Raw genomic sequence first — 9,404 nt, forward strand, 5'->3', positions numbered from 1 at the left:
CCGTTGCTCAGAGCTACTTCCTCGCCTCTGTCGCCCGCCCGTCTCTGTAGTAGCGGGTTGCCAGGTATTTTTCGAAATATCCCCGTCATCGATGTGCCTAAAGTTCGGAGTTCAGTTCAATCCGGTTCAATCTCTTTAAATATTAGTTAGAAATGATGAGATAGTAGGTCATAATAATGAGATAGTAAGTCTAAATAATGATATAGAAAGTCTAATAAATTAGATAGAAAGCCTAATTAATTCAATAGTAAGTCTATACAATGAAATACTAAGTCATAATAATTAGATATAAGTTAGTCTAATTAATGAGATAGAAAGGCAAGGCAAGGCAAGGCAAGTTTATTTATATAGCACCTTTCAACACAAGGCAATTCAAAGTGCTTTACAAAAAATGAAAGACATTAAGAAAATGGCATTTAAAATCAGTCATTAAAAAGAAAAGATAATAAAAGAAACATTAAAAGAAAAAATACATGGATAAAAGTTACAGTGCAGTTTAAGATGTGAATAGTTCAATTAAAAGCAGCAGCAAAAAGAAAAGTCTTCAGTCTGGATTTAAAAGTAGTCAGAGTTGCAGCGGACCTGCAGGTTTCAGGGAGTTTGTTCCAGATATTTGGAGCATGATAACTAAACGCTGCTTTACCCTGTTTAGTTCTGACTCTGGGGACAGAAAGCTGACCAGTCCCTGAAGACCTGAGAGATCTGGATGGTTCATAATTTAGCAGTAGGTCAGAAATGTATTTTGGGCCTAAACCATTCAAAGCTTTATAAACCAGCAACAGTATTTTAAAAATCTATTCTTTGACACACGGAAAGCCAGTGTAAAGACTTCAGAACAGGAGTGATGTGATCCACTTTCTTAAGTTTTTCTAAATCCTGCTGTGACATTATAGTCTTTTAATCCTAGATATATTCTTTAGGTTATAGTAGGCTGATTTAGTTCTGTTTTAATGTGACTGTTGAAACTCAGGTCAGAGTCCATGACTACACCTAGATTTCTGGCTTTATCTATTGTTTTGAACATTGCAGACTGAAGCTCAGCGCTAACTTTTCTGCATTGGCTCCAAAAACCATGACGTCAGTTTTATCTTTGTATATTGGAGAAAGTTCTGGCACGTCCAGTCATTGATTTGTTCAATGCACTTACTCAGTGTTTGAATTGGAGCATAGTCTCCTGGTGAAATTGTTACGTACATTTTGTGTGTCATCTGCATAGCTATGGTAAATTATTTTGTTGTTTTTCATTATCTGAGCCAGTGGTAGCATGCAGATGTTAAAGAGAAGAGGCCCCAAGATGGAGTCTTGAGGTACCCCTAATGTCATATTTCAAGAAAGTCTAATGGACAATCCCCACAGGAGCAATTTGGGGTGAAGTGTCTTTCCCAGGGACATAACGACACGCTGACTGCAGTGGGACTCGAATCTGATACCCCCTGATTCGAAGTCCAGCTGAGCCAGAGCCACAGTCTCCCAATGAGATAGTAAGTCTAAATAATGATATACTAATTCTAAATAATGAGATAGTAAGTTTTAATAATGAGATATGTCTAATTACTGAGAAATAATTCTAATTAATGCGATACGTCTAAATAATGAGATATTAAAGGTAGGGTAGGTAATTAGCTTCAGAAACACTTTTTTTTATATTCCATGGAATGCTTTCAACATCCCGATAGCAATGAATAAATGAAATGCTTTGACAATAAATATATACAAATATTTCATCTGTGGCGCTGTAAAAAGCAAGTCCAATTATCTGCCTCGGCCCGCGGCAGATAATTGGATGGCCTACCAACCTGCCTGTCAGCCTTCCATCTCGTGCACAAACTTATCCCGTGCCCTCATTGGTCATGTGCGCGTTCGTGTGTGTTGGAGGAGGGGCTCTGTAAGGAAGTGTGAAGGAAGGGGCAGATTTTTTTCGATTGTGTACTTTCAAATTCTAGCGCACTCGAGCTGGTTTCTCCATTCTTACCTACCCTACCTTTAAGTCATAATAATGAAATAGTAAGTCATAATAATGAGATAGTAAGTCTTAATAATAAGATATAAGCATAGTTACTGAGATATAAGTCTAATTAATGAGATAGTAAATCTAAATAATGTAGCGTAGTGAGGATTTTAGTATGTTGAAAGAAGTAGGCTACTCAGATTCTTCATGTGGAAATGCCAATACCACGGTCTCAAAATACTCTGCTAGTAAGAGTGGTGTATTTTAATTCTAACGTAGAAGTTTCATACGTATTATGATCACTTAATGGCAAAATACTACATTTTATTAATGTAGGGTTCATTACATGGAACCACAGATTACAGTTTAATACTCAGGTTACAAACAAGTAAAACGATCAAACTTGGCAACCCTGTTGAACAGTTTCAGTTTCATTTCTGGTCCTAAAGACTTATCCTTCTAGCTGTGAGAGTCCTTTGTGAGTCATAATTAACTTGAGTCAGAGAACAGGATAAGTGTTCTGCTATGAGGAGCAATAATGAGACATGGTGGTGGAATTGAGATTTTCTCCTCCCATTTCAGTAAAAGTAAGTGCTACCAGATGAAGATAGAAGTGAAAGTCCTGCATTTAGGTTCTAAGTATAATCAGGAAAATATGCTTAAAGTTTTAAAAGTAATCAATGGGGGAAATGGCCTTTGTGACTGTTTTACATTATTACACAATTATCATATCATTATCCATTAATTTATCTAAAAGCACAAGTGAAGTTTGTTGCAGTGAGTGTAATTTTAACCATTTTCTACAGGACTGCAGATCCTTTGTTCGGTTTGAGAAATGTGTCTCACAAAAGTATTAAATATATGCATTTAAATAATAAATAAAGGGAAAATGGGCAAATCCTTATATTTGAAAAACAGTGATTATAAAATGATTTTCATATTTACATTTAGAGTGACTTGACAAAGATCAAAATAGTATCTAATAAATCAATTACAGTCAATCCACTAATTGATAGATCGACTAATAGTTTTAGTGCTGCTAGTATTTACTGTTGGGTAGTTTATTTTATAAGAAAACGTGACATTCAACATGCTTTTTGTATGTTTTGTATGAAAATAAAAGACTGAAAGGAAGTCCAAGAGACAATGATGATGAAAGTAGTGACGCACCATACTTAATGTACAATATAGCATCCAGTGCCGTAACAAAGTTATGATTGGCCCCGGTGCAAATATTGTTTTGGGCAACCCCCCCACCCATCGCCACAAACATAAGCGCACACTGATGCGCTCACACACGCACGGACATACACAACCACTCAGAAGCGATTACACTTGTTTCCTTGATGTTTGTCTCTGGGGAATGGGCCGGTAGGCCTACATGGACTGGTTGCTATAATATAGCTTTTGATCTTGGCGTCGGGGGTCTCAATAGCGCCATAGAGTACCCTATCGGTTGGGGGAACTGTTGGACCACCGCCGGGCACAGCCAAATGCAGCCTCTCATCCTGGCTGGCTGGAGAAAAAGGTTGCACAGCCACGGATACAGCTTCGCTTGTGGGGCTAGATGGCAATGATGGTGGTGAGGCAGGTGAGCTATCGTTAGCCTCCGGCTGCCGCTGCATGTCAACATTGCTAACGTTATTGGTCGATTTCGAGGATGATGAATGACAAAAAAAATTGTCTAATTTTTTTGCTTTGAGCACCTGTAAAAGCGCTTAATAAATGTATTATTATTATTATTATATTATTGACAAACCAGAGATGCAACTATCTTCACAGAAAGATTCAGTACAGTGAGTTTTTTGTTTTAAACTAAAGGGCAATATTTAATCAATAACTGTAAGAAAAGTTAACAATGGAACAATTTACTTAATGTTGAAAATATCATAAAAAACATGTTGAAAAGTTATCAATATGTTGCATTTGTTTTACATTTATTAAGTGTGCACCATAGACTGTATATATATATATATATATATATATATATAGTGTGCACTCAAGGTAGCAATCAACACTTCCCTCCCTGAGCCACACAAGAGTTTACATCCTGCTGCCCGGCCTCAAGTTTCCCAGAAGCCCTCATTACTGCCATCACTTCAGTCATAGGGTAGTATAAAAGCTCATAATATTGGATGTCAAAATAAATTCATAGTATAGTATGTAGAAAATACGTAAAAAATATTTTTTTTCTTAAACATGATAGTTTAGTATGTTGAATGATATGATCAGAAAAAGTATTGGTGTAGTATGTCGATTAATATCAGAAAGAAACGTCTCTACTCGGGTCATGAGTTATTTAACGTATAATGTTTGACTTGAGCAAACTTTCTCAAAGGGTTTAAAAAAGAAATACTCAACACGTGTCATGAAGACGATCAGCTTTACTCTGCAACAGTTGATGAATGTAACCCTGAACAAGACGACTGATTGAACATCAATAATGTAAACATGTCTGACTCCACAAATACTCAATCTCTAACTGTAGAACTATTTCTGCTATTCTGTGTTTGAGCACCAATTTGAACAATATCTATACTAAAATAAATGCATCCATCCTTTTCATAGCAATGACATTATTAGAGGTAAAAACTCCAAAACTTACACACAGTTATATAAAAAACATCTTAGGACTACTTCTCTTCTTCTTGTACCTTTTGAGAAGCAACTTCTTATTAAAATTGAACAACATCGGACATTCACATACGGTATAATAAACATTTTAAACATTGCACACATGTGTATAATATCGTATGTCTAATATATGTCAGCTTCACGTCATAAAAAGTATCAAACTTAAATGCACATTTCTTTGCAAAATAGTTATTTTTACAATTTCAAAACTCTTCAAAACTTGGGTCAGTTGCTCGTGTTGGATGTGGAACTTCTTTAAGATAATTTTTCTTTCCATTTTAATAAAAGGTTTTAAAATGAAACCCATTATTTGGATCAATAAAAATGTATTTGGGTCGAATTTGTTACTATTTTGTGAATTTATCGATGCTTATATTGATGCAGTTTTGTAGTTCCACATCCAGCCCTTTACCGTTGTCTACAGTTAACTGTGATGCGGGTGTGACTGTGACAGCTGCTCCTCATCTCTCTTCAGCGCTGAGACGGCCTCCTCCATCGCTACCGCTGCCTCCTGAAGCTCCCTTTGCTTCCGTTGTAACTCTGGACAAATGTAAAAATGTAATCTTTTCATATTATGCCACATAAAAAGGTGATCTACGTACGCCATCAGAAAGTCCTTGGGAAGTGCCTTCTTACAGACTGAATGACTGACAGACAGCTCGTGGTCCGTCTCATGGTGAGGTCTATAACTGTGATTATTGTCCCTCTGCTTTACGGGATGTCTAAGGGTCGAAACAGTATATTTTCAATTAAGTTATTTGTAAATAAGCAGTGTGCGTCTATTCTCTCTTCATTTCCTCTCACACACCTGTCTACAAGAAATTAGAGGTCATAGTCTAGTATGTTGGAAAAAAGCCCAGTGTAGTATAATGTCAAAAGAAATCATAGCATGGTATGACGAAAATATTTAAAAAAAAGTTATAGTATGGTATGTTGAAGGAAATGTTATAATATACTATGTGTGAAATATCAGGAAAAACGGCACAAAAAGTCATAGTACACGATTTCCAAAAAATGTATGAAAAAAAATGCAAAAGTAAAGTATGTAGAAAAAGATAAAGTTAAAACAGTCATAGTGTAGTATTTAAAAGAATGTCATAGTATAGCATGTTAAAAATGTATGAAAAAACTTAGCATAAATAAAGTTTGTCTAAAAAGTAATATGTGTATGTCTAAAATACCGGAAGAAAAGTATAGAATGTTAAAAAAATACATAGTATAGTATTTTAAAGTAAGGTTAGTACTTCACCTTCCTGCTGATTGCCCACAAGCTCTAACAGTTTCCCAGAAGCCCTCATCACTGTTAACGCCAGATCATAATCTGTAGGCAGAAGAGAGACATCTTAATAAAAGTGTTTGAGACATAAACAACGCCTGCAGAGTGTCCCGTGTCTCTAACCCTCCTGGCTGGCCTGCTCTGTCTGAATCCTGTCGGAGAGGTCGCTCATCTCCTTATAGAAACCTCTGAAGATGTTCTCCGTGCAGCCGGCAGCGTTACAGCTCCTCCAGAACCTGCTGGAGGCCCCGCTGGGGGAGGGGTCTGGGGGAGGGGCCACAGGAGAGGGAGGGGCCACAGGAGGGAAACAGGAAGTGGGGAGGGTCACACAGGCTGAGCTGCCATCATCAGTGAGAGCAGAGGGAGAGGGTCCAGCAGTGTGTGGATCAGATGGACTGTCAACAGGACCCCCCTCGGGACTGACAGCACACATTACACAGCAACACAACCCCAGTCCCTTATTCATGTGGAGGCTTCCTGCAAAAACAGCACCTTCCTCCGGTCACTAGACATGTCCTATACTGTTTCACACATACACTGAACAAAAATATAAATGCAACACTTCTGTTTTTGCTCCCATTTTTCATGAGATGAACTCAAAGATCTAAAACATTTTCTACATACACAAAATAACCATTTCTCTCAAATATTGTTCACAAATCTGAAAAAATCTGTGATAGTGAGCACTTCTCCTTTGTCGAGATAATCCATCCCACCTCACAGGTGTGGCATATCAAGATGCTGATTAGACAGCATGATTATTGCACAGGTTTGCCTTAGGCTGGCCACAATAAAAGGCCACTCTGACACGTGCAGTTTTGCTTTATTGGGGGGGTCTGGGGGGGTCCGAAAACCAGTCAGTATCTGGTGTGACCACCATTTGCCTCACGCAGTGCAACACATCTACTTCGCATATAGTTGATCAGGTTGTTGATTGTGGCCTGTGGAATGTTGGTCCACTCCTCTTCAATGGCTGTGTGAAGTTACTGGATATTGGCAGGAACTGGAACACGCTGTCGTATACGCCGATCCAGAGCATCCCAAACATGCTCAATGGGTGACATGTTAGGGTTAGGGTTTAACCCTAGGGTTTTCGGACCCCCCCCCCCCGACCCCCCCAATAAAGAAAAACTGCAAGTTTCAGAGTGGCCTTTTATTGTGGCCAGCCTAAGGCACACCTGTGCAATAATCATGCTGTCTAATCAGCATCTTGATATGCCACACCTGTGAGGTGGGATGGATTATCTCAGCAAAGGAGAAAAGGGGGAGATGGAGGGGAAGACATTGCCTGAATGTTAGGCCGGCTTACTAGGCAGCAGTTTACGCATAACGGGCACCAGCACTAACCACTGATCTATCTGGTGGCCCCTGGCTAGTGTTTTTAATCTTGTAGGGATGTGAACAGTATTTAAAAAAACTGTACTACAAAAATCCTAGCCAAATTATTAATTAAGCTCCATTAATTCAGGCCAAAGTGTCCTAACTTAGGCAGCATTAAGCATAGAAGAACAGGAGCCTCATCCCAATACCCCTCCTGGACTCCTCTCTTCCCCTCCTCCGGGACTTGACCCGGAAATCGATCAAGACACGCCATTTTGAAGGACGTCCCCCCAATAGCTGAAATGCACACGGAGGAGTCGAGGAGGGGTATTGGGATGAGGCTCTGGTCTCATGTCAGCAAGTAACAGTGCTCCAGAGCAAAGAATTAAGTGCTTTATGTAATGTTGTTAAAAGTCCTCAGGTGTATTTCAGTCAGACAACTCACGCGTTTCTTAATATGTTTATTAGAAGCAGCATATAGTTTGAGTTTAGCGTCTAGGCTCGGGCCTCATCACTCCACAGATTTACAAAGAACATTGAGTGATGATTAGATTACTATCCCCCGAGCCTACAGGTGGGAGCTGGGGTGAAGCTGGGGTGGTGGTGGGGCAGGCGAGTAGCAGCAACATGAAACACAGCAGCAGGAACATGAACGTAGCAATAGCAAGTGAACACAGCAGTAGCAGCAGCAGCATAGCGAGGCAGAGGCAGTAAGACCTGGCGGCTTAAATAGAGCGGCATGTTTAGAAGAATGTGTTTGGTTGGTTGTAAGAGGGACGAGGTGTGTCACGTGTTAATGTGTCATTGGTGCTCAAGTTGACTACCTGAACTAGCTCGCAGGCTTCGCCCCATTTCTTGCTTACTTTCTCACTTTATAAACTCAATGAATGTTAAAAGGTCCCATGTCATGGCCATTTCCAGTGATCATAATCCCATTGTTGAGGTCTACTAGAGTAGATTTATATTGTGCAATTTTTCAAAATCACTTTGGTTTCTCATACAGCATCTCTGTAAACTACATGTATTCATTGAATTTCACTCTCTGCCTTTAACGGCTCGTTGTAACTCCAGTAGCTCCAGCCCTTACCCTCCCTGTGAGCACAGTGTGCTCTGATTGGTCGGGACGTTGTGAATCGCGCTAAGCTCCGTGGAGGTGTTGTTTCCTTGTTTAGTGATACACAGCCAAACTCACCCTGAGCACACACAAAGTCACAGCCGAAGTAAAAACAATAAGTGTGGCTTGATATTGAGTAAGAAAAAGGTTTATAACGCTGTGAGAATGGGTCTGCAGAGAGAATTTCGCCGCGATCCCAACTGTCTGTTATCAGCCTGCAGCCAGGGAGGAGAGATCAGCAGAGCTGCCTGCACTCTGTGTGTGTGTGAGGAAGTCCGTGGATTGGTCAATTTCGACCAATCAGCGGGGGCTTAACGTAACGGCTCCACGGACTGGTCCATTTCGTTCCGGGTAAGGTTGACATCATGCGTACCCGGAAGAATCAAATGGACAATGACGTTTCACCAACGAGGCGTTTTGGGGAGGTATTTCCTGTGTTAGAGTTTTACTCGCTACAGGGTGTACTTTGAGGGTTTGTGACTCTGCAGACCGTTTACATGCATAAAAACCTTCATAACACACAAGGGGACGGGTAATAACCAGAAAAGTATGACATGGGACCTTTAAAACTTTATTCTGGTATATGTTAACATAGTGAATTTGACTGTATTTTCAAATGTACAATTACCTAACACTAAGTTCATCTCATCATGGTGTGAAAATGTACCTCCATCGTCTGTCTTTGTCTGTCTCTCCGTCTTACACTGAACTTCACTGGGAGGGAACACCGGAGACACCGGAGACGTCTGAATGGAGAAGTCAGCCTGAGAGGCAGGAAGTGGCTGAGAGAAAGGAGGCAGCAGACTCTCTGGCTCAGCCTCCTGACAGGAGCAAAGCCAAATCATGTCAGATGAAGAACCCTCAATATACAATTTATGTATCCAATATTTAAAAAAATATATAGGTTCTGGGATTAAATATCAGATTCTCTTTAAAGGTCACCTATTATGCAAAATCCCCTTTTTCATGTCTTTTATACATCAACATGTGTCCCCTCTGTGTAAAGAGACTCTGAAAGTTTCAGGAAAAAAAATGCTCTCACTTTTTGTCCTGATCCATTTATATAAAAACCTGTCTGAAAATGAGCTGATTAGATTTTGGCCACTTTATGA

At 39.7% G+C, this 9,404-nt stretch overlaps 1 protein-coding gene across 4 annotated transcripts; it reads right to left on the reverse strand.

Moving 5' to 3' along the window:
- Positions 1 to 4,317: 4,317 nt before the first annotated feature.
- LOC307026876 (uncharacterized protein) lies at positions 4,318 to 9,398 on the reverse strand. 4 transcript variants are annotated; one of them, XM_079695019.1, is made up of 4 exons: positions 8,960 to 9,398; positions 5,982 to 6,122; positions 5,832 to 5,903; positions 4,318 to 5,122 (listed from the first exon to the last, which is right to left on the reverse strand). In XM_079695019.1, exons 1-4 carry the CDS (start codon positions 9,135 to 9,137, stop codon positions 5,007 to 5,009), a joined length of 507 nt encoding a protein of 168 aa, XP_079551145.1. In that variant the 5' UTR covers positions 9,138 to 9,398; the 3' UTR covers positions 4,318 to 5,006. The 4 variants fall into 4 exon arrangements, with proteins under 4 accessions (XP_079551145.1, XP_079551144.1, XP_079551143.1 ...); XM_079695018.1 differs by having other exon boundaries at positions 5,982 to 6,335; XM_079695017.1 differs by having other exon boundaries at positions 5,982 to 6,350.
- Positions 9,399 to 9,404: the final 6 nt, after the last annotated feature.

Source organism: Notothenia rossii (assembly GCF_949606895.1).
Source record: "Notothenia rossii genome assembly, contig: scaffold_641, whole genome shotgun sequence".
Taxonomy (NCBI): Eukaryota; Metazoa; Chordata; class Actinopteri; order Perciformes; family Nototheniidae; genus Notothenia; species Notothenia rossii.